The 26,272-nt window shown below is 44.7% G+C and overlaps 1 protein-coding gene across 1 annotated transcript in view; it reads left to right on the top strand.

The window, feature by feature from the left end:
• The first annotated feature begins 680 nt into the window (after nt 1-680).
• Nucleotides 681-26,272, top strand: part of LOC120943993 (acetylcholine receptor subunit alpha-1-B-like) — a 42,484-nt gene continuing 16,892 nt past the window's right edge. Inside the window, exons 1-7 of the mRNA XM_040357715.1 lie at nt 681-898; nt 6,925-7,082; nt 7,169-7,213; nt 11,080-11,189; nt 17,680-17,875; nt 21,373-21,610; nt 24,244-24,467. Coding sequence (XP_040213649.1) covers nt 856-898; nt 6,925-7,082; nt 7,169-7,213; nt 11,080-11,189; nt 17,680-17,875; nt 21,373-21,610; nt 24,244-24,467 — 1,014 coding nt within the window. The 5' untranslated portion in view covers nt 681-855. The remainder of the gene's footprint in view (nt 899-6,924; nt 7,083-7,168; nt 7,214-11,079; nt 11,190-17,679; nt 17,876-21,372; nt 21,611-24,243; nt 24,468-26,272) is intronic.

Raw genomic sequence — 26,272 nt, forward strand, 5'->3', positions numbered from 1 at the left:
TTGGTATAACACTGTTAGATTTTGCTGCACTGTATATTATTTGTTGAGGCGTTTTTATTTCAAGGATCTATAGTAGCGCGGAAGCACTTGTCACTTTAAAACATGTATTCCCTAAATAGCTTCCTTTACCTTAGTGCAGTCCTCCTTCACTTACCTCATCCTTCCATTTTGCTTTTAAATGTCCTTATTTCTTCTGAGAAATCCTCACTTCCTGTTCTTCTGTCTATAACTACACACAGTAATGCAACACTTTCTCCCTGGTGTGGAGAAAGCCTCTTGAGGGGGGAGGGGGCGAGCAGGAGTGTCAGGACACTCTACTTTGCAGATCGAGAAAGGAGCTGTGTGTTAGTGGGCATCCTGACACTCCCGCTCGCCCCCTCAAGAGGCTTTCTCCACACCAGGAAGAAAGCCTTGCATTACTGTGTGTAGTTACAGACAGAAGAACAGGAAGTGAGGATTTCTCAGAAGAAATAAGGACATTTTTAAAAAGCAAAATGGAAGGATGAGGTAAGTGAAGGAGGACTGCACTAAGGTAAAGGAAGCTATTTAGGGATTTTTTTTTACCTTTACAACCCCTTTAAGGTATGTTTGTTAATGTCATTTCCTAACAGAGAGGCAAAAGCTTTACGGACAAGTAAGCTGTCAGAGAACTGTCTGCTGGATCTTTTCTAAAGCTGCCAGAAGCTCAGCTGTCCTGTGAACAGGTGGAGAGCAATAATAGCCCAGTGGTTCCATTCCAATCCGTGCAACCGGAAGCTGAAGAGAGCCTCACAGCAGACAAGGTTCAACCGTCTAAAATTTCATCATTCCCACCATCAATCCAAACAGTAAGAAAGTAGGTACAGAAGGAAGGAAATGGATTTTACTACAACGTGCCTTATTGTTCTCTCCATTTCAGGTACACCTACTCTTTAAACTCCGTTTTAATTCTCTTTTAAAGCCTGTTTATGTGTTTTTTATGTTGATTGTTTTACTATTACTAATATCTAGCTTGTTTTGTATTTGATATCCAGATAGAACAATCATATCATCTGTAGCAACTGGCAAAAAGATATTAATTATTTGATTGCAGGTCTTTAGATTACCTTTTTTTTTTTTTTTTTAATGGATGTGTATATTTTCTTTCTTGTGGCATTATTTTGGCATGAAAATTTGGCCTATAATTACCAAGTGGTTAAGCTACTCATGCATTTAAGGGTCCTATGATAAATGTACTACAGTATACATTGTATTGTTATTTTTTGTTACTTTGCCAGTATTAAATATATTTTTTTCTGCTGGTATTATAGAAAAGCTAGATGTGGAACTGGAAATATAAATAGCATTTTTGCAAAGGTCCCCATTTTCCTCCCCAAACACTAACTAAATAATTGGCTGGGAGGTGGGGGCGCAAACTGACGCAAACAGCAGGAAGCTGGGTTGGCCACCAATCAGTCCATTAGATAATGTATGGTGGGGAGGGGATGGGGTGGGAAACATGTTGTCTGTAATTTTAATTCCTCTTTGAAGTTAATTTCTTTGTTAATGTGGGATTCAGTTACAGTCTATATTTAAAAGTGTAAAAGTGCACATGCCAGTGAGTTAAGATTTTAGACTTAAAGTGAATCTAAACTCAAACACTTATCATGTGTGGTAAAAGCCAAATATGTTATTGTAATATGCAAAGCTAAATAGCAAAGCTCTTGTACACAGGCAAAAAACAAACAAACAAAAAACAAAACACGTATGTAGATATGTAGATCCTTAAGTCTAGGTTCTCTTTTTTAACTGATGGTGTGTAGGCACGACTGATGAAAGTCAGCTTCATCAGATATCTGATGAAAAAATCCATCAGTCCGTTTTCATCGGATGAACCAATCGTGTGTACAGGGCATTAGAGTGTAAGCTCCTTGAGGGTAAGTTCTGATATGAATGTACAATGTATATGTAAAGCACTGCGTAAATTGACGGTGCTATATAAGTACCTGAAATAAACAAATAATTAAACTTAAGACTATGTAAATTCTATATTTAGGACAGTTTCTCCCTACCTCCTGTTGTTTACAGTGCTCAGTTACTCAAGTGAATCAGTCAGAATAGTGGCAGCCCACTACTCCTTCCATATTGCTCGGTCCAAGGTTTCAGTGACAATGCTAACACACCAGGAATAGTAGCTTTGGGCCAGATTCACAGAAAAAGTACGCCGGAGTATCTGCTGATACTCCGGCGTACTTTCAAATTTGCCGCGTCGTATCTTTATTTGTCATTCACAAACAAAGATACGACGGCTTTTGGCTAAGATACGACAGGCGTACGGCTTCGTATGCCTTCGGATCTTAGGTGTAATTTTCCGGCGGCCGCTGGGTGTCGTTTTCCAGCGTCGGGTATGCAAATTAGCTGATTACGGCGATCCACGAAGATACGCACGTTCGTCGCAATCTCTTACGTCGTCGCAAGTCGGGTTTTCCCGTCGTAAAGTTAAGAGTGCTATTTAGATGGTGTAAAATTACACCATCCATGTTAAAGTATGGCCGTCGTTCCCGCGTCTAATTAAAATTATTATTTTTTGCGCAAGACGTCCGGGAATACGAAATTACGTTACGCACGTCGCCGTTCAAAAAACAGACGTCGGGGCGCCGTAATTTCGCGCAAAGCACGGCGGGAAATTTCCTAACGGAGCATGCGCAGAACGTTTGGCGCGGGAACGCGCCTAATTTAAATGGTACACGCCCCATTTGAATTAGGCGGGCTTGCGCCGGACGGCTTTACGCTACGCCACCGCAAGTTTACAGGCAAGTGCTTTGTGAATCAAGCACTTCGGCTGAAAACTTGCGGCGGCGTAACGTAAAGGGGATACGTAACGCCGCCGTAGATATTCGTGAATCTGGCCCTTTATTTTCAAAATAGCAATAGTTTTAGGAGTGATTAAATAACCATCTACAAAAAAAAAGTAAGACTTCAGTTGGACTTTAATAAAAATCAGCAACGCTCAGAAGATGGTAAAATCTAGAGAAAAAAAAATGAATGCAATGATTAAAATTCCAGCAATGACCCTGCAATGACCTTGGTTAGTACAGCTTTTGTAATGCCATATATGCTCACCAGGTGGCGATCACACAGTTGTAAAGCTGAACTATGAATCCTGTATTTTAGATCCGATATGTTACAAAGCTGGAGGAAAAGGAAAGGGGTTTGGATATACAAATTCTAAATCGAGAGATTTTCTGTCATTTCTAATATGCTCTGCAAATTAGAGGACAGTGTCAAAACCCCAGTAAGGCTGGGTTCTTACTACGGTTTTCCCGTCCGTCAGCCGCATACGATTTATATGAAAAAACGTATGCGGCTGAAACAGACGGGAACTTATGGCACCGCACATATGTGCGTTTTCCATTAACATTAATGTTAAAGGAAAACGTATGCGTTTGCCATACTGTTTTAAAAACGACCGCAAAACCGTGGTTGAACACGGTTTTGCGTACGTTTAAAAAACGTTTTGCCAGCAAATCGTACGCACCCGGATGCATCCGAGTGCATACGATTTGCAATGCATTGTCTATCTCTACGTTTTCCCGTCCGGGCCCGTACGTTTTCAATACTGAAATCGTATGCGGCTGACGGACGGGAAAACCGTAGTGTGAACCCAGCCTAAGATTTTTATTTGCTCTTTGCTTTCCTGCTGAGGAGATTCAGGCCTCCTTCACACAAGTGATTATGTGCATACAGCAGTTTCTAGCACAAAGAATCATGGGATTTTTGTGACTGGGATCACAGGTGCATGCAAACAGTGGCAGACGCTAAACAATTCTGATAGGCTAGATAACATTGAATGTGTTCAGGGGCTGTTGAAAAAGGTGTCCAATTGCCTCTCAACGTGAGTTTAACAGCGTCCCGTGTACATGGGGCCTTAGGCCCCGTACACACGACCGAACATGTCTGCTGAAACTGGTCCGCGGACCAGTTTCAGCAGACATGTTCGGTCGTGTGTTCGGTCGTGTGTACGGCCGACCGGACAGGTTTCCAGCGGACATTTGTCCAGCCGACCGTTTTCCAGCGGACAAATGTTTCTTAGCATGCTAAGAAACATGTCCGCTGGAAGCCTGTCCGTCGGACATGTTCGGTCGTCTGTACAGACTCACCGTACATGTCCGATCGGCCGCCATCCCTCGCATGCGTCGAAGTCATTCGATGCATGCGTGGAAGCATTGAACTTCCAGGGCCGCGCACGTCGCCGCGTCATCGTCGCGGCGACGGCGCGGCCACGTCACTGCGTATCGTGTACGCGTGGATTTCTGTCAGACAGAAATCTCCGGGCGGACATGTCCGCTGAAAACGGTCCGGCGGACCGTTTTCAGCGGACAGTCCGTCCGTGTGTACGAGGCCTTAGAGTGACAGATGACAGATGAGTGACCCTGGACTCCTCTGTCTGCATCCCGGGTCGCTCATCCATCCCTAAACACAGATAATCACTGGGTGGTGGCGCCTCTCAGCCTGTCATTGCTTTGTATTGGTTTAGTGGCTGCTGCTGTTTGCATGCACATGTGATCCCAGTCACGAGAATCCCATGATTCTTATGCCACGTACACACGACCGTTTTCCATGACGAGAAAAATGCTTTAATAATTTCCTGCTCTAGCCAAAACTATAAAGAAACATTTGGGGTTTAGATACTAAAGCCTTGTTCACACTGGCATTAGAAACAAGCGTTTGAGGTGCATTTTTGCTAGTAAAGTAGCCTGCGATGGATAATATGGACAGTGGACAGAGCTGTTCACGTAAAAACGCCTTCCATTTAAGTCTTTGGTAACACACTGTAAATGTGCCTGTAGCATTTAGTGCGTTTGCCAAGCGTTAATCAACAATCAGTGAGGTGGAAAAAAATCACTTGAAGGGCATCTGGGGTGCATTTTTATTTTAATATTTTTTTACACTCCCTAAATGCAATTAACTGCATCAAAAACATGTATGTTGACGTCTTGCTTCTGGGTTTGGTGTGTGCATGAACGCGCCTCCTGCTGACCTATGATGTGATTGGACACAGGATGAGTCTGGCAGCAGATTTCAGCCAATGATTTCAGCTGAAACCTGCTGATCATCTGTATTCAATCACACACAGAGTTCTGTGTTTACAGTGAACAGCAATTTGCCTATTTCTTGAAAATTAGAGAGAAAAAACAACCAGATTAGTACATAAAAGCACACACATTCCACTTGTTGGGCACACTTCGGTCATTTTTTTTATCTTTCTATCTATTAAATCTTCTGCCCTTGTAATTTTGGATAGTAAAACATTTTATTTCTGCAGGTAAATATCTTATACAGCCCACTTCCTGCTTTCTTGTCTTGTAAAAAGCCTAGGCTTATGACATCATGCACAGCTCACAATCTCACTTTCGTGAGAGTTTACCAGGATGGGGGGGGGGGTGTGAGCCATAAGAGGGCCAATGAGAAATGCAGAGCTAGAGGTGTGTGTCTGTGTAAATCCAGGAAGTAAACATGCTGCAGCTTCAGCTGCCCACAGTTAAAATGATTGCAGCCGTGATGCCCGCCACCCGGGTGAAACGCTGCCCGCCATAGATGGGGTAAGTGCTCCGGACCCGACCGACCAGACCTGGGGGGGGGGGGGGATTGGCTGTGGGTGCACTGTTTGTCACCACTGAACCAAAATAATCTATTTAACTTTAACGGGTCACATTTAGTGGCAAAACCACCTGCCGAAAGCAACATGCTGTTCAATTTTTGCCATGGCATGTGTACAGTGCTCAGTGGCTGCATGCCCTAGGGGGGGCCATAAAACCGTGGCTTAACCTTCTGCTTTTGCTGCCCACTGGCTGCCTATGTGAATGAGCGCTTACACCGCAGGCATGCAGCCTGCATGTTAACACATGTGTAGGTGTGAAAGGACCCATAAAGTTTAACTTTGTCTTTAACCCCTGCCCCCAGTTACCTTCAACTGGGCTATTATGCCTGTGGGGGGGGCAGGAAGGTGAGCGCACTCTCAGTACAGAAACCTACGCCGCCTATAGACATATATGTGCGCCATGTGGGTGGTAAAACTCCCCCCCTTTTTTGCTGCTGCGCATATGTGTTACGTGGGCAGCAAGAGGTTAGCACTAAACTGCAGCACAGAGATGTGAACCAGCCGCATAGGAAAGAATGGGATTTCTACTAGACATGCATTTTCTTTTATCAAAGCGCAAAACAGACGTGTAAATGATATGTAACTAGATCTAGAAATACATAGAGATATTAAATGTATGTAAATAAAAACCTCTTATTTAAGCTTTTGTATACCCCGCTTGGTGATTTTTACCTACAGGTAAGCCTATAATAAGGCTTACCTGTAGCGCAGGGCTTTGGTGCCTGCTCACCACAATCACTTGTAAACACAGAAGTCTGGTTTCTGTGTTTACAAGTGACAGCTCAGCACTCTGTGTGTAAGCCCCTGAACTCTGCAATCTGTATGTAATTCAATCCTGGTATTTAATGCCCCTTTAAGACCCTTGTACTGTTTTTGAAATCTGGTCGTGGTTGAGTTCCTGCACCTATTTTCTTAGAAAAAAAGCTCTGCCTGTAGGTAAAGCTAATATCCCCTAAACCTACATGGTTTAGGAGATATTTATTCTGCATGCAGCCGCTTATACACTCTCAAGGTCCAGCGTATTGTGCCGGAACTTCAGAGCTTATTGCCGGAACTTCATCGCGGCTCCAACCACTCACAGCGCCAGAGCCTGCGAACCCGTTAAAAACGCTAGGAGAACATGTCTGCCCCCTAAGCAGTGACTGCGCGCCGCTGCAGGGGCTTCGTTCTAAGGTACGTATTTCATAATGGGCTAGTATGCATTATGCTATTGTCTTGCAGGTTTTTTTTAAGGTTTACTACCGCTTTAATAATAGAAGTGATAAAATGATTGTATTCCTTAAGTCTTCTTTAATTCTCTGCAGCTGGATTGGTCCATTCTTATAAACATTCCTATGAACATGAAGCCAGCTTGATTGATAACCTCTTTGAGAACTACAACAAAGTTGTACGTCCAGTCGAAAACTTCAGCGACAAAGTTGTGGTGACAGTTGGCCTGCAGTTCATTCAGCTTATTAATGTGGTATGGAAATGGAACCAATTTTTAAAACCCAAACGTATTCTGCTTATTGGAAACAACCTAACAAAGTTATCTGATTTATTTTAAAGGATGAAGTGAATCAAATTGTATCAACAAATATTCGCCTGAAACAGGTACATTGACTAAGTAGTTTTCAGTTTTGTGTCAGAATGAATGATAAAATAAAGTAGAACCGGAAACACAGCACACAGCTCGATAATTACATTTGGAAAGAAATACAATTCAGCTATGCAGGGCCGCCATCAGGGGGTACAGGCAGTACACCTGTAAGGGGCCCGGATGGCATCCCCCTTTTTTTTTTCGTCAGCACCCAAAGCCCCCCGACCTCTAAGGGGCCCGGTGGTCCCCAGGGCCCCGGATGGCATCCCCCCTTTTTTTTTTTTCTTTTTTTTTTCATCAGCACCCAAAGCCCCCCCCCGACCTTAATTTGTGGCGGCAGCACCCCGAGGTTCTCGAGTTGCAACGGCCCCCCCATTCTCAATTCGCAGGCCCCCCCACTTCTCAACTTGTGACACTCCCCCTGCTTATCAATTTGTGGCGGAAGCACCCCCCAGTTTGGTTCTCTGCTTCTGGGGACCCATGCCTGAAGATGTGTAAGGGGCCCCAAAATTCCTGATGGCGGTCCTGTCTGGAATCTTCTTTCTGGACATACACTTTATTGCCAAATGTATTGGGACGCCTGCCTTTACACGCACATGAACTTTAATGGCATACCAGTCGTAGTCTGTAGGGTTCAATATTGAGTTGGCCCACTCTTTGCAGTTATAACATCTTCAACTCTTCTAAAAAGGCTGTCCACAAGGTTTAGGAGTGTGTCTATGGGAATGTTTGACTATTCTTCCAGAAGCACATTTTTTTTAGATCAGGCCAGTCAAGTCCCTCCACCACAAACTTGCTTATCCACACTATATTGCCAAAAGTATTGGGCCACCCCTCCAAATAATGTGTGTGGGGGGGGGGGTGATTATGGTGTGGGGTTGCTTTTCAGGGGTTGGGCTTGGCCCCTTAGTTCCAGTGAAGGGAATTCTTAAAGCATCAGCATACTAAGCCATTTTCAACAGTTTTATGATCCCAACTTTGTGGGAACAGTTTGGGGATGGCCCTTCCTATTCCAACATAACTGTGTACCAGTGCACATATCAAGGTCCATAAAAACATGGAGGTTCTTGCCTGACCCGCACAGAGTGCTGATCTCAACCCAATAGAACACCTTTGGGATGAATTAGAGTGGAGACTGCGAGCCAGGTCTTCTCGTCCAACGCCTTACCTCACAAATGCGCTTCTGGAAGAATGGTAAAACATTCCCATAGACACATTTCTAAACCTTGTAAACAGTCTTCACAGAAGAGTTGAAGCTGTTCTAGTGGGCCGTTACAAAATTATGTTACAAAAAAGAGTCATGTCTGATTTTTGGTATATTACATAGTAGAAAAAGTTAAAAAAAGATCTGGGTTCAACAAGTTCAACATTTGTGTGCTTGGTGCTTGTCAGTGTGAGTTTTATGTGTTTGATCCAGAGGAAAACAATTCTACAAGCATAGTCCAGTTTTGCTTTGAGAGGATGAAAACAATTTATTCCTGACTTCATAGTAGCAATCATAGATGCGTAACTAGAACCATCAGGGCCTTGGTGCAGGAAACCATGGCCAGTGCCCCCTCTGTCCAAGCCCAGTGGTGGAACCTTTCAAACCCTGGTAGTTCTGCCACTGGTGTTGGTAGTTTTTTTTCTTATTATTTACATTTTTATGATTTTATTGTATTTTATTTCATTTTTTTTTTATACTTTTTTTTTTTCTTACAATATTTTTAAGAGCCACGTTAGGGGGCTTTGGTGAAATATCAGGGGTCTAGACAGACCACTGATGTTTCACCTTTGAGACAGAGAAAGCTGATTTAGGACACAGCCCCCAATCTTCATATGTGCAGCTTCAGCTACACAGAATGAATGGACAGGAAAAGCTCTGTACAGATGCTTCCTGTTCATTTACAAACTGAAGCATAGTACACACAGTTACTATGCTTCAGTTATGAATGGACAGAGTCAATAATTGGTACAGATCACTGAATGTAGCCACCCTCTCTTGCTCACTTCCACAAAATAGACTAAGGACCAAGGGATGTCTAGTGTGCATAGAGCAGTGCACTTGACCACAACTAACATGCACTGACCAGTTCAAACAAACAGTAGTGAAGGGGAAAAGGAGATGTTTGGGAGCTCTCAAAGGATGTTACAAGGAGGCAGACAAAAACACAGAAAACACTAGATCACAGAGTCATTAAAGTGGATGTAAACCCAATTTTTTATTTTTATTTAAGGCTTGCACATTGTACAGTATAGGATTTCATGTCATCTGTGCCCAGTCTTGCCACGAAGAGTTAATCCAGCTCTGAGCAGTCCTCTTATCTTTTTTCAGTGAGATAAAAACAGTCAGACAGAGAAATAGATGTCTGTTTTCCCCCCTTGCTGTGAGTGACAGGTGATTTACATATCTCATGCACGAGTGTGAGAGAGACATTCTCTGTACTTCAGATCCCCTCCTCCTTTCTTCTCCAGCTCTCCCAGGATTGGCAGCTCCACACCTCAGCATGATTGGGCATGCTGAAGTCATGTGGGGACTTTTCTGGGTTTTGACTGGATGTTGGGGCATAATCCACAAGACCAGCAGAAGTTCAGTGTAAGAAATATCAATGCCTGTCCAAGGAGGGTGTAGAGGTGGGCGGAGAGTCTACTGACATGACGACTCCACCCACCAACAGACCCGCCCACAGAATCTGCAGTTTTTCTGGTCTGATAACAGAGGGGAGACATTTGACAGGTAAGGATACATGCAGGAGGTTTGTATATCCTTATAGATAACCACTATGGGCCATATTCTCAAACAAGTTACGCCGGTGTATCTACGGATACACAGGCGTAATTCGAAATTCCCGCCGGCGTATCATTGTTTTGTATTCACAAAACAAGATACGCCGGATTTAGGCTAGGATCCGACTAGTGTAAGTCACTTACACTGTCGGATCCTAAATGTAATTCGCCGCCGGCCGCTAGATGGCGTTTACGTTCAGGTCTCATTTGTTTATGCAAATGAGCCTGATACGCCGATTCCCGAACGAAATTGCGTCGCGTAACCGTCACTTATGTCGTTTGCGTAAGCGTAAGGTTACCCCTGCTATATGAGGGGTAACCTTACGCCAGTCCCACGTATGCCATGTTAAGTATGGCGACGGGTCCGCGTCGTCTTTTCCCGTCGGGTACGTCGTTTTACTAAGTCGTTCTTGAATACGACTTTACGTCAATGACGCACACGTCGGCGTCATTGACGTTTTCCGTCGAGAACTGGAGCATGCGCACTGGGCTATTTTAAGCCCGGCGCATGCGCAGTTCGAACGGCACGGGGGCGCGTTTAATTTAAATACAAGCCGCCCCCTTGGAATTACGCGGGGATACGCCGGGCCAATTACACTACGCCGCCCCAAACTACGGAGCAAGTGTTTGGGGAATACAGCACTTGCTCCTGTAAGTTGGGGCGGCGTAGTGTAAATGGCTTACGCTACGCCCGCCTCAAATCTACAAGAATATGGCCCTATGGCAGTAGTTTAGAAAGCATGAGAGTGGGTTTACATCCACTTTAAGCAGTGGACATGTATGGATTATTTTTGGAGAATAATGATATTGTTTAGTGTCAATTTAATGCAGTGTTTCTCAATTCCAGTCCTCAGGCCCCCCCAACAGGTCAGGTTTTCAGGATTTCCATTATTTTGCACAGGTGATTTGATCAGTTTCACTGCCTTAGTAATCACCACAGCCTTTTCATCTGAGGGAAATCCTGCAATTATATTGGGAACTCGTAGTTGCAGCAATAACTGATAAACTCATAAACCTTTGATGCTTAGCTTGGTTTTTAACCCAAATAGTAAAGTGAATGCGGCTAGTTTATTGTTGTTACAATTGTATTTCATTTTCTTCTTTAATTGCTTAGCAATGGGTGGATGTCAACCTAAGATGGAATCCAGCAGATTACGGAGGAGTACAGAAGATTCGGGTACCTTCAAGTGATATTTGGCGTCCAGATTTAGTTCTGTACAACAAGTATGTGAAATAAGTAAGCTCCATTATATTATTCAGTGACCACTACATGAAATTCATTGGTTAGTAAAGTAATTCAAACGCTTCACTCATCATGCAAACCCAGGTAATACAGAGTCATAACTACCCTATATAACCTGGTCCAATTACAAATTGGAAAATATGTGGTATTATCATTACATATAAATCCCACCCTTGAGCTTTTATAATAGTGAAGCCTGGATTTATATTTTTATTTACTTCTATTCTCTTCTTGTCTGAAAGGAAGTAGTGATGGGCTGCAAGGCCAACTCCTGTCTGACGCACGACAGTTTGCAGAATTCTGAAAAAAGATTAATTGCTGAAGATGAGCAGATTTTAACTCTATTTAGACACTATGGCCCGGATTCAGATACAATAGTGTATCTATCGGCGGGCGTTACGCCGCCGTAAATTAGGGCGCAAGTTCCGTATTCATAAAGAACTTGCGCCCTAAGTTAAGGCGGCGTAACGTATGTGGTCCGGCGTAAGCCTGCGGAATTCAAATGTGGATGATGTGGGCGTGTTTTATATAAATAATTGTGACCCCACGTATTTTACGTTTTTTACGAACGGCGCATGCGCCGTTCGTGAAAGAATCCCAGTGCGCATGCTCGAAATTACACCGCAAATCGTCAGGGGAGGGCTGGCAGCCTTAGGTCCGGGGGGCAAGTCCAGTCAAGTGGCCCATAGAGCGTGGAAAAGTGATGGATCGAGGAAAACAGTCTAAGATTTTTTAAGATCGCAAGAGTCCGCACAGAGGCCCCCCTTACATCAGAGTCTGCACAGAGGCCCCCCTTACATCAGAGTCCGCACAGAGGCCCCCCTTACATCAGAGGCCCCCCTTACATCAGAGGCCCCCCTTACATCAGAGTCCGCACAGAGGCCCCCCTTACATCAGAGGCCCCCCTTACATCAGAGGCCCCCCTTACATCAGAGTCCGCACAGAGGCCCCCCTTACATCAGAGGCCCCCCTTACATCAGAGTCCGCACAGAGGCCCCCCTTACACCAGAGTCCGCACAGAGTCCCCCCTTACATCAGAGTCCCCCCTTACATCAGAGTCCCCCCTTACATCAGAGTCCACACAGAGGCCCCCCCTTACATCAGAGTCCGCACAGAGGCCCCCCTTACATCAGAGTCTGCACAGTGGCCCCCCCTTACATCAGAGTCTCCCTTACATCAGAGTCCCCCTTACATCAGAGTCCCCCCTTACATCAGAGTCCGCACAGAGACCCCCCTTACATCAGAGTCTGCACAGACCCCCATATACATCAGATCTGATGTAAGGGGTGTTCTGCGAAACTTGATTTAAGGGTGCATGCTGTGGACTATTGTGTAAAGAGGGTCTCTGCTCACCAAAGCCAGCTCCCCCCTCCCCTTTAACAAAGTCCACAGGGCACCCCTTTTTATACACTGGGAGGCAGGAGAGACTAGAGAGGATGAGCTTACCAGGATGGAGGCTGAGGTGCAGGCAGGCTGTCTGATGCTTTTTTGGGTTCAAACTTCCTGTCCAGTGCCCACACATGCCCGGGGAGTGTGGGCAGGGCAGACTCAGAAGGAGGAGGAGCAGATGAGCTCTATCTCTTCTCGTGTCTGTGCAGAGAGAGAAGGGGATGTCAGCGCTGGTGTGCGCTGAGGCCGAGCTATGTGTGAGACGAGACATAGCTCAGCTCTGCAGCCATCTACCTCAGAGCTGCTGCAGGCACGGCTGCACAGTGGGAGGTGAGCAGCGGCCGTGACCTGTGTTAACAGAGCTCCAGCAGGCATATTCCTGCTCTCCAAAAACAGCATTTGGTAGTGGCGGCCGGTGGCTGTGCATAGTGTCACCAGCCTGGGGGGAGATTTCCACCCTGCCCCCCCCTGCCAGCCCTCCCCTGCAAATCATCATTGCTTTAGATGTGAATGTAACTTACGTACAGCCCTATTCGCGAACGACTTACGCAAACGACTTAAAATTTTCAAAATTCAACGCGGGAACGACATCCATACTTAACATAGGATACGCCTCATATAGCAGGGGTAACTTTACGTCGGAAAAAGCCTAACGTAAACAACGTAAAAAAATTCCCCGGGCGGACGTACGTTTCTGAATCGGCGTATCTACCTAATTTGCATATTCCTCGCGGAAATCTAGGGAAGCGCCACCTAGCAAACAAGCGTAAATATGCAGCCTAAGATACGGCAGTGTAAGACACTTACGCCGGTCGGATCTTAGGGAAATCTATGCGTAACTGATTCTATGAATCAGTCGCATAGATACGACCCCGCAACTCAGAGTTACGACGGCGTATCCGGAGATACGCCGTCGTAACTGCTATCTGAATCCGGGCCATGATTAGATAATGGTCAGGGTCAGGCAGTCAGCAGCTATAAGAGGAATTTATGACTCAATCTATAATGCTGAAATATGTGTACCTCACTGCTTCTGTTTAGCATTGCTTTCTCATGCGACTGGATAGACAAATGTCCCCATAATTCTCAGTGAGACAGCAATAATACCTTAAATCGTTAACTTAACCACTTAAGCCCCGGACCATTGCTGGTCAAAGACCAGAGTACTTTTTGCGATTTGGCACTACGTCGCTTTAACTGACAATTGCGCGGTCGTGCAACGTGGCTCCCAAACAAAATTGGCGTATTTTTTCCCCCCACAAATAGAGCTTTCTTTTGGTAGTATTTGATCACCTCTGCGGTTTTTAATTTTTGCGCTATAATCAAAAATAGAGCGACAATTTTGAAAAAAATGAATATTTTTTACTTTTTACCATAATAAATATCCCCCAAAAATATCAAAAAAATTATTTTTTTCCTCAGTTTAGGCCGATACGTATTCTTCTACATATTTTTCGTAAAAAAAGTTTACAAAATAGGGGGTAAAAAAAATATTAATAAAAATGCCATAAAAATAACCCCTATTTTGTAAACGCTATAACTTTTGTGCAAACCAATCAATAAATGCTTATTACGATTTTTTTTTACGAAAAATATGTAGAAGAATACGTATCGGCCTAAACTGAGGAAAAAAATTGTTTTTTTGCATATTGTAACCATATTGCTACACTTAGAGGCTTCTCTCTACTTTTTTATACTCAGTTGTGACATGACACTACTCTTATATCAAGACATCGCTTGTATATCAAGGCAAAATTGATTAAAACATTTTGCTTGTCTTGCAAAACGCTCTCAAACCAGGTTACTCTCTTTACTGTATTACACAAATTGTTCTGTTGTGTGATTGCCAGCTGCTTTTTTTGATCACTTATCTCTTTCACCTGCGTAATTCCAACTCCCCTTTTTTACAACTGTTAAAATAAACCTAACATTAAAATTATAGACTGATCATTTTTATGTTAGTGGGCAAACATACAAAATCAGCAGGGAGAACATGCAAACTCCATGCAGGGGATGTCGTTTTTGGACAGATCTAATGACCGCAGATACACTGATGCAATTGACAGATAGTTTTACACTGAATTCATTTATTTTTGCATGTTGTTATTGGGTGCTGTTAATGAATTTTTGTATATATAAAGAGGTGGAGATTGGGAAGTTTTAAATGTAATGTAGAATTGAGAGTGGTTATATATAATTTCTAGCACGCGGGACATTACTTTCTTTTCTTTTTCATAATTTATTCATATTGATACATGTTTACAGCAGCACTTGGCTTATAGAGGTAACATTTTAGGTCTGGTGTGGGAACACGCCAGTGAGTGAGCTACTGACAATATACTTTTGCACATTTGTGGTTATTATTTTATTTGAAAAGAAAGAGTATTTTGGATTGGTTTTAACCCTTTACTACACATTCAGGATTACAGGTTGCTTGTCATGTAATGGACTGTCTCAGAGCAGTACCTAACCAATGATTCTTACTAGGGTTGTCCCGATACCGATACCAGTATCGTATTTGCGGGAGTACTTGTACTCCCGCAAATACCCCCGATGCCTAAATAGAATACTATCCACCCCCCCGCACTGCCGCCGTCGTATTTCGCAAAGCTGCCGCCGCGTTAATCACCGCGTGGGGAACATTACAGGCAGCTTTCGTTTGAATAGCTGTTTTCCCCCCGCGCATAGACACTCCCCCTTGCTCGGGATTAGACGGATCTGTCCAATCGCGAGCAAGGGGGAGTGTCTCTATACACAGCGCGGCAGGGAAAACTGCTTATTCAAACGAAAGCTGACTGTAATGTTCCCCGCGCGGTGATTAACGCGGCGGCGGCATCATTTAGGTATGGGGGACATGGCTGGATATGTGAGGGGACATGGCTGCATGTGGGGGGACATGGCTGGATATGTGGGGGGACATGGCTGCATGTGGGGGGACATGGCTGCATTATGTTTGGGGACATGACTGCATGTGGGGGGACATGGCTGGATATGTGGGGGACATGGCTGCATTATGTTTGGGGACATGGCTGCATGTGGGGGGACATGGCTGGATATGTGGGGGACATGGCTGCATTATGTTTGGGGACATGGCTGCATGTGGGGGGGGACATGGCTGGATATGTGGGGGACATGGCTGCATTATGTTTGGGGACATGGCTGCGTATATGGGGGACATGGCTGCATATGTTTGGGGACATGGCTGCAATATGTTTGGGGACATGGCTGCAATATGTTTGGGGACATGGCTGCAATATGTTTGGGGACATGGCTGCATATGTTTGGGGACATGGCTGCATATGTTTGGGGACATGGCTGCAATATGTTTGGGGACATGGCTGCAATATGTTTGGGGACATGGCTGCAATATGTTTGGGGACATGGCTGCATATGTTTGGGGACATGGCTGCATATGTTTGGGGACATGGCTGCAATATGTTTGGGGACATGGCTGCAATATGTTTGGGGACATGGCTGCATATGTTTGGGGACATGGCTGCATATGTGGGGGGACATGGCTGCATATGTGGGGGGACATGGCTGCATTTGGGGACACATTTAAAAAAAAGTATCAGTATTCGGTATCGGCAAGTACATAAAAAAAGTATCGGTACTTGTACTCAGTCCTAAAAAAGTGGTATAGGGACAACCCTAATTCTTACTGCCAGGGCTGTCTTAATGAGAGGGCACACCTGGGCACTGCCCAGGTGCCCCAGCTGTATGGGGGGCCCCTGCACTTTCCCCAAAGTAGCTGGTCCTTGAGCCCACGCTGCCCCAAAATTGGGGGCCCCATGATGGTACTGAGAGTGATGGATACACAGGGGAGGCAGGCTGGCAGCAGTACCCCATGCTGTGCAGAACGATACCTATTATTTCACAGCCAGCAGGGAGGTGCGGGGCCGAAGCGCCACTGATGCTCTGACCCCACCTCATGCAGATTGAATGCTCGGGACTTGAAGGAGCTGGAGTGGGAGCTGCTGAGTCGGCATCACTAAGAGCCCACCTGTGGAAGTAGCATTGTGGATGGTGTCATGGTGAGCCCAGCTGTCCAGCACTGTTTGAACCGAAAGGCTTGGAATGCCCGGAGGGATACTCCGTCTCCATTGTAGGGGTCCCAGAGCATTACTTTGTCCAGGGGCCCATGATGCTATTAAGACAGCCCCAGGCCCAGATTTACTTCCTTTGCCGCCCCAAGGCCAGGTCCTTCAATGTCCCCCTCCCCACCATCACATGGGGGGGGGCGACACGCGGGGGGTAAGCGACTGGTGTTAGTGCTTTAATCATTCCGGCACCATGGTTGTTATGGTGTCAGGATGATTGAAATGCATTATTTCTATCATTACATTGTAATATAAAATTAAATAGTTCAACTTACAAAGCAGAATGAGTGGGAGCCCTGAGTGTGTCACCTGCCACCGTCGCCTGCCACCAGATTGGGATGTCACTTGTCACGCTGCTTACCACCAGATTGGGATGTCACTTGTCACGCTGCCTACCACCAGATGGGGATGTCACTTGCCATGCTGCATGTAAAATCAAGCCCCCCCAGCATTGCAGAGTACTTGCAGCTAGGTACGACGCTGTAAGCCTCTTCTCTCCCACGCGGGGAAACTAGCTACAGGTAAACCGTGAAACCGAGGCACACGAGCCTGTAAGGGCGGAAGATGGAACAGCAGTGCAGGCAATGAGAGAAGATTTAATCTCTCTTCACCGCCGCATGGCCCGCATCGTTGAAAAATTACTTGTCTCCCCTGCACACAGTGCCGCCCCGAGGCCTGGCCTTGTTGGCCTTGTGGGAAATCCGGCCCTGGACGGCCCTGCTTACTGCACTGTCTCCTATGTAGATAGAATTGGGTGCGTAATTACAGTTTATTGTATAAGATCATGAAAAGTTAAGACCGCACACATCTAAATGTTCAATATCGGTCAGAGTATCAAAACTACATGTGAACACTGCATAAATATTTGTTCTCATTAACTGCATATCCTTTGTATAATGAAGGTAAGAGACTAAGGAACTTTTAATGGATCTACTCAGCCTTTGCACACACACTTGTAACCCATAGTATTGTTTCTTTATAGTGCTGATGGTGACTTTGCTATTGTCAAGGATACCAAGGTCCTTGTGGATTACACTGGAAAAATTACATGGATGCCCCCAGCTATTTTCAAAAGCTACTGTGAGATTATAGTCACATATTTCCCGTTCGACACACAAAACTGCAGCATGAAGCTTGGTTCATGGACCTACGATGGCAATATGGTGGTTATAAACCCGGTAATTTATATATTTGTTATTAATATTACATAGATTTTGAAATTTGAAAATGCTATAATGGGACTTCACTATTAACAGTCATGGAGGAAGTTCCCACGAAAAAAAAAAATGGTTGTCTAAACAGAAATATATTTCAAGCCCAACTCTACTTAAAAAAAATGCTCAGCCCAAGACCTTCGTTGCTGTCACCCGCGGTAAGTATTATCTGCCAGAAAGTTCTCTGGGATGCCTCCGGTCTTCGAGATTGAATGATGCCCAGTGGCATTCAAACCACCTTTTGTGACCAGCTTGGGCACACAATACTCCTGAACAGCACAGCACTGATTCATCATTGTCAGTAGGTACCACGCTGTCTAGCGTGTGGCACTGTGGACCACCCACCACCTCCACTAAGGAAGAAAAAAAGAAAGTGCCATGATGTCATCTGACCAGCCAGAATACTGCAAGAAAAAATATAATATAATATACAGTAATAAGATTTTTTTTTAAGTGGTAGAGGGAGAGAAGTTGGACATTAAAGAGGAGTTCCACCTAAAAATGGACCTCCGCTTAACCCACTCCTCGCCCCCTTACATGCCACATTTGGCATGTCATTTTTTTTGGGGGGGAGTGGGGGCTTCAGGAGAAGGGGACTTCCTGTCCCACTTCCTCCTTCCGCCGAGGGGCTGAAAAGGCGATTATCTTAATCGCCTTTTCACAGCCCCTCCCTGTAGGCGAGCGACTGTCCAATCGGACGGCGCCGCTCGCGCATGCGCACTGCCGCTCGCGCATGCGCAGTGGGTGCCCGGCCGTGAAGCCGAAAGCTGTCACTGCCAGGTGCCCACACTAAGAATGAAGACGCCGTGGAGCAGGTAAGTGTCAGTTTATTAAAAGCCAGCAGCTACACTTTTTGTAGCTGCTGACTTTTAATAAACTTAAAAAAAAGGTGGAAACCCCCTTTAAAGTGTTTTTTTATGAAGCACCTACATATTGTAACATTATAATAACAAAAACATCATTCCCCCTCCCTTCATTTTCATAGTCCTACATTATTACCCCCTACACCATCTCTCCTTTACTCTTTATTACCCTTATGACCCCCCCCCCCCCCTTGGCAAAACTCCTGTTTTTTATTTTGCCTATTTACACCTACACCATTAGCAAAATATGTATACCTAACTCTTGTGGAAACCATTGTTGTTTTGTACATTAATATATACAGTTGAACCTTGGATTACGAGCATAATCCGTTCCAGGAGTATGCTCGTAATCCAAAGTACTCGTATATCAAAGCGAGTTTTCCCATTGAAGTCAATGGAAACGAAAAAGCCTATTTTCAGCTCTGCTCGGCTTCTGCGCCCCCGTACCTCAGGCCAAATGAGGTACTGCAGCCCTATTTAGCTTGACTTTTGCTCGTCTTGTGAGTCAACACTCGCAAACCGAGTCAGAATTAAAAACAAGAGTTGCTCGCAAATCAAAACGCTCTCAAACCCAGATGGAAGACTGGGTGAAATAGAAGCCCTGTCAGTGGTACAAGCTGGACGATTTTGTTATTAAGGTAAGTACAGTAAAACCTTGGATTGTGAGCATAATTTCTTCAACAAACATGCTTGTAATCCAAAGCACTTGTATATCAAAGCAAATTTTGACATTTAGAAATAATGGAAACTTAGATGATTCGTTCCACAACCATTTATTCATAGGTCTTTCAGTTTATAGTCCATATATATATGATTATAGCAATGTGATAGGTTGTTACCATAAATTGTCCATCCACAAATGTCAGCCTCCACATGGGGATTAGAAGCAAAATCCAGCAGGAACTACAGAGTATAAAAGAGAAGAGAGGCACCAAGTGTAGCAATATGGTTACATTTAATGAAGGTACAACATTTAGCAACTCACATGGTTGATGATTAAAACAGGCACATCTAAGTATGCAGGCATCAGGGGTAAAGCTGTCCACTGTGCAGTGAGGTGGTTTCACCTGCTGTCAGAGGTAGAGGTAGGTCTCAGAGCCCACAGCGGCCGCATGATCACCCAATCCAGGCAGAAGGAAGGAGAACGTGTCGGGTCATAGCTCCAGACAGAGGGACAGTTTCGATCTGGTGCTAGTAGTAATCGCCGCACGCCCTAGCAGTAGGTTGTGTGGCTCCTAGCCCCAGGCAGGCAGGTCCAGCTCAGGGGTGCCCCAGTCAGTGCTCCCAGCGTCTAGCATCCAGCTCTCAGGTATTCATCCTCCAGCCTACGGTCCTTCGGCCTCATCTGCTTCAGCCCCCTAGGCTATCCATTTTTTTTCCCACAGGTGCCGACCGCAGCCACCAAGACCGTCCAGGTACGGCCTCCTAACAGCTGGCAGCTAGGACAGTCCGTGGCTGCGGCCTGCAGGTATACACAGCCTGCCTCCTCTCTTTCCCTCCATTACACGATGGCGTAGAATGACGGCGGCAGGTCGGCAAGTAGTTAAATCAAAAAGTAAAAGATTTTGTGTTTTTTTTCCAAAATTGTCGCTCTTTTGTTTATAGCGCAAAAAATAAAAACCGCACAGGTGATCAAATACCACCAAAAGAAAGCTCTATTTGTGGGAAAAAAAGGGCGTCAATTTTGTTTGGGAGCTACGTCGCACGACCGCGTAATTGTCATTCAAAGTGCAACAGCGCTGAAAACTAAATGTTGGTCTGGGCAGGAAGGGGTGAAAATGCCCTGTATGGAAGTGGTTAAATAAGATGTTATTCTACTTTTGACTTTAGGTTCTAGTTTCCTGTTTGTTCAGTCTGAGGTATTATGATTATACAGTATTTAGAAAAATTCAGTATATCTCAAATAAGAAAACTGATCCTAGGTTGGTGCTTAATATTTATTTTAAAGTATGAAAATTTTGGCGAAATGTTGAAAAAATAATTGCTGGTAGCTCTACTTTGTCTTAGTGCCCATTCACACCTAGGCGTATATACGCCTGAAGTGCGACGCCGCAGCAGCCCCTGATACGCTGGAGGGGTGAGTTTACATTGTCGGCTATGGAGATGGTTCACATCTCCACGCCGAACGCCGAAACGCCTGAAGCCCAAAACAAGTCCCGGACCTTTTTTTCAGGCGGCTATCGGCGTTCGGCCATAGCCGACAATGTTGATCACCCCTCCTGTGTATGTTACCGCGGCGCATTTTACCGCGTTTTGTCGCGGCAAATCGCGGGACAAAACGCCGCAATTTGTCACGGCAATCCGCTGTAAAATACGCCGCGTTGTAGTGTGAATGCAACCTTACAGTATACAACATAATATCTCTTTCTTTTGGGTTCTTTATCCATGTTGTGGGCCCATTTGTTTTAATATCTGTGCTGAGCCCATTTTTATGAAGCATCACTCTAATGATTTGGAAATTGTTGCTTGTATGGGTTTCCACAGAACAGTCTGCTTTTAATGTAGATGAATTAACCCCTATATGAGGCCAACAATAATATGCGCATCTGGGGGTGTTATAAGTGTGACCAGTTATTTTTCGAATTCTATGTATTTCAGGAAAATGACCGTCCAGACCTCAGTAAATACATGGAGAGTGGGGAGTGGTTGATGAAGGATTATCGCCTCTGGAAGCACTGGGTTTTTTATACTTGCTGCCCAGATGTTCCATACCTGGACATAACCTATCACTTTATTCTGCAGAGGCTGTCTCTTTACTTTATTGTCAATGTCATCATTCCTTGTCTGCTCTTCTCATTTCTGACTGGTTTGGTGTTCTACCTTCCCACTGATTCAGGTATGTAGGACTATTATGAAAATTGTTTTGTCATATGAGTTTCAGATTCCAGTTACATGAGCCTCCTAAACTTTTTTTTACTGTCACTCATAAGGCTGCAGATTTTAGAGGGCAGATGGACACGCAGGCTCAGAAACCTGCAGAGCAATCTATAAACATGCACTCAGCCAAGAGGGCCTGTTTATGCTGATTGCGAAATGAGAGAGAAAGAAAAATCTTAAAATCAACTGCTGACAGTGTTTGCAGCCTGCATAGACCCCTAGACATTGGATTATTAACTGTTCATGCTGTAAACAGCTAAAGAGTGCACTGCAGAAGGGTCCTGTGCGTCCTTGGCTCCGTTTCAGGTCTGAATTCAGGTAAAAAATCATAGTTACACAGTTAGTCAGGTTGAAAAAAGACACAAGTCCATCCAGTTTAACCATAAAAAAATAAATAAATAAAATAAAAAATACCGTACAATCCCATATACCCAATTCTGTACCCACAGTTGATCCAGGGGAAGGCAAATAAAAACAGCAGAGCATGAACCAATTTGCTACAGCAGGGGGAAAAAATTCCTTCCTGATCCCCCGAGAGGCAATCAGATTTTCTCTGGATCAACTTTACCTATAAATGTTAGTACTCAGTTATATTCTGTACATTTAGGAAAGAATCCAGACCTTTCTTAAAGCAATCTACTGAGCTGGCCAGAACCACCTCTGGAGGGAGTCTGTTCCACATTTTCACAGCTCTTACTGTGAAGAAAGCTTTCCGTATTTGGAGATGATTTTTTTTCCTCTAGACGTAAAGAGTGCCCCCTTGTCTTTTGTGTTGACCGTAAAGTAAATAACTCAACAACAAGTTCACTATATGGACCACTTATATATTTGTACATGTTGATCATATCCCCCCTTATTCTCCTCTTCTCAAGAGTGAATACATTCAGTTCCTCTAATCTTTCCTCATAGCTGAGCTCCTCCATGCCTCTTATCAGTTTGGATATTTGCATATTCCAGATATTCAGACCTGATTCGCACCTGAAACAGAGATCAGGCACGCACCGGACCCTTTACTGGGAACTGCTCCGCAAATAGTGTGAACACAGCCTTAATTGGTGTTTTCCTTCCCCCCTACAGGTGTCACATGTAGGGAAAGAGGAAAAATCTCCAGTATAAGGTCACAGGCAGAAATCAAAACATAGCACACATTTTGACTTGGCCCCACTCTATCCAAAATTAAGAAGAAAAGACTGTCCGAAATAGGGGCTCTACCCCATCTATGACACGGGCAGCGATTCCCTCCAGTACTCTGCGTCCCGAGCCCACCCTTTTTAGAAGCCTATTAGAGCCTCTGGCTCTAATCACATGCTTAAAAAAAACTCATTGGAATCAATGTGTCCGTTGCCCTGTATGTAGATTAGAGGGGCGGCACCCCTGTGCCCTGCATTACGGGCCGCCAGTGCTCTTCACACCCGCAACAGTGGGCTGTGTTGGGCAGCGTTGTGAACAAGCCCTTGTGCTTTGAAGACAAGATCATACTGAAGACCTTGGGCAAACTTTAACTTAAACTTTAACCCTTATCTTCTCTTCCCTATTTTTTTAATAGCCGTATATAATTTTTTGGATAACACATTTCACAATGTAAACCAGTGGTCTCAAAGTACCGGCCCGCGGGCCATTTGCGGCCCGCGGACCAGTTATAAATGGCCCACAGGAAGGGTGGAAGTGGGGGGAGCAAAGAGTAAAAAAAATATATATATATTTTTTTGTGAGCTGGCGCCATCTGGTGGTGGCCGTTGGTATTACAAGTTAAGTATTACAAGTTAAACAGCAATTCTAATGTCATTTTACACTATTTTCACTGCCATCTTCTTCCCTCTAATTAGAACCCCCAAACATTATATATATTTTTTATCCTAACACCCTAGAGAATAAAATTGCGATCGTTGCAATACTTTCTGTTACGCCGTATTTGCGCAGCGGTCTTACAAGCGCACTTTTGTTGGGAAAAAAATTACACTTTTTTTTTATTAAAAAATAAGACAATAGTAAAGTTATCCCCATTTTTTTTAATATTATGAAAGATAATGTTACGCCGAGTAAATTCATACCCAACATGTCATGCTTCAAAATTGCGTCCGCTTGTGGAATGCCGACAAACTTTTTTACCCTTTAAAATCTTCATAGGTGACGTTTAAAAAAATCTACAGGTTGCATGTTTTAAGTTACAGAGGAGGTCTAGTGCTAGAATTATTGCTCTCGCTCTACCAATCGCAGCGATACCTCACATGTGTGGTTTGAACACCGTTTACATATGCGGGCGCTGCTCGCGTATGTGTTTGCTTCTGCGCTCAAGCCCGTCGGGACGGGGTGCGTTTTCTGGCTCCTAACTTTTTTAGCTGGCTCCTAGATTCCAAGCAAATTTGTCAAACCCTGCCTTACACCAGTGCTGGTGGTAATAATGCGCTCGCTGACACCAGTGCTGGGGGTTAATAATGTGTTCGCTGACACCAGTACTGTTGTTTTTGAAGTTTGAAAGTTTGCATGCGGCCCCCCATGGCTTATGAAAACTTGTCTTGTGGCCCTCAGGTAATTTGAGTTTGAGACCCCTGATGTAAACTATGATTATCAATCTTTTTTTATGATCTGCAGGTGAGAAAATGACCCTAAGTATCTCTGTCCTGCTATCCCTGACTGTGTTTCTTCTGGTCATTGTTGAACTGATCCCATCAACCTCGAGTGCTGTTCCCCTGATTGGAAAATATATGTTGTTCACTATGGTGCTGGTCATTACATCAATTATTATTACTGTCATTGTGATCAACACTCATCACCGCTCTCCAAGTACTCACATCATGCCTCCCTGGGTCAGGAAGGTAAGCTGGACCTTAAAATTGTACATAACAATGTATTAGATAATTGGGTGTTCTTTTTCAAGCAGACCACACACTATGCAATCTGCTTGTACGAACTTCTTTAGATTTACAATCAACTATGTAGTGCAAGGGTCTTCCTGATTGGATATTGTCCTCATTCTACATAGTTTTAGTAACTCCAAATAAAATTGATCAGAGATTGTGCAACTGGATTGTAATGAATATGGCCAGCCTTAAAGCAAAGGTAAATATCAAATAAATAATTGAATGGAACTTTGTATTCACTGCATGTATTTGTTTAAATGCAAGCAGTGTAAGTACCTAAATTTGGCTTATGGCTGTACACATGATCAGAAAATTATACAAAAATCATACCGCTTTCTAAACGATCATACGATAATCTGATTGTTAGTACACAGCTTTGGTTTTGTAAAGGTTGGGCGATTGCCCTCTCACCAATGACCAGGCCGATTCAATGCCTTCCGGGCAGTAGCTTATGTAGCGACACTCGTGCAGCAGATCGGCTGTATCGATCTCCCAATGTGAAGCTCAGGACACGGGTTGGCAAACAAACGGAGCTAGGCCCCTCTCACCCAGGTTGGAATGTAGTATACCACGTGGTAGGTCTTGACCCCTCTCTCCATGCACGGAGAGGTCCGTCTCACGCAGGGGTCAAGTCCTGGGGAAAAAAGTGTGGGAACTCCCACCCAAGATCCACTTCCCCAAAAATGATACGCTCATATGCATAATTACTAAACCGCATGTTTTTTTTTTTTCGATCCACTGTACCTTAGTAATCCTTTATGTTACTGGCTGCAGTAAGTTCTTTCTAAATCCCGTGATAACTCGTGGCAGACCTCCGCAATGTCTCCTGGGAACAATGACAAAAGCTCCCAGGAGACATTGCGGCATCGAGGAAGTGACGGAATACCCGCACACTACCCGATGAATCCATATACAGGAAGCGGCCATTCTTTGTGCAGTGTGTCACCCACCTTTAGGGTGACCACATCACGGCGCCCCGGCGTTATGGCCTACCTGGCCAGGGCGTGCATGCCACGTGTTGTTCCTGGTTCCGGGACCATGTTGGTCCGGAACATTTGAGCAGCGACGGGGACCCAGTGATCGACTGGGTTCCCACTTTTGAGGATCCCAAGCGGTATAGCTGTTCAGTGGGGAGTCTGTCTGAGGAGCGCCAATGAGAGGCTAAGACCGGAGAAAAGACTGGACAGCCGCACTTCCACGAAATTCTTAAAAAGTTGCTTTTAATTGTAAAAAATGGAAACAGCACTACAAGTCACAGCAGACAGTGGGGTGGATAGCTGACGCGTTTCGCACTGGGGTATCAGCGCTGATACCCCAGTATCATTGCCAGCACCCACGCTTCTGAGAGGACACTGATTGCTGAGTGCACTCACCTAGAGCGGCAGTTCCCCTTTCTCTGCCAATGAAAGGCTGGCGGTCCAAAAGGTTTTAGGAAAAACACTGGGGATCAAGGTAACCGGACACTGAAAGATTAATCACCTGTCAGTTGCTACCTGGGCGACATTAAAAAGGAGATCCAGGCTTAATTCACCTAAGGAGGAATGCCTCCGTAACTGCAATCAGAGAGGGCCTGTGGCAGAGGTGTCTCCCTGACGTCTATTTCAGGAGGGTCTGTGGCAGAGACTTTTCCTCAAGTTCAAGTTCATTCAGGAGGGTCTGTGGCAGAGACTTTATCCTACTAAGGTTCGAGTGACATAGTTTCCCAACATTTGTCCAGGGACACTTTGCAGCACAGCTATTAATTAATTACCACACTGACT

Source organism: Rana temporaria, chromosome 6 (genome assembly GCF_905171775.1).
Source record: "Rana temporaria chromosome 6, aRanTem1.1, whole genome shotgun sequence".
Classification (NCBI taxonomy): Eukaryota; Metazoa; Chordata; class Amphibia; order Anura; family Ranidae; genus Rana; species Rana temporaria.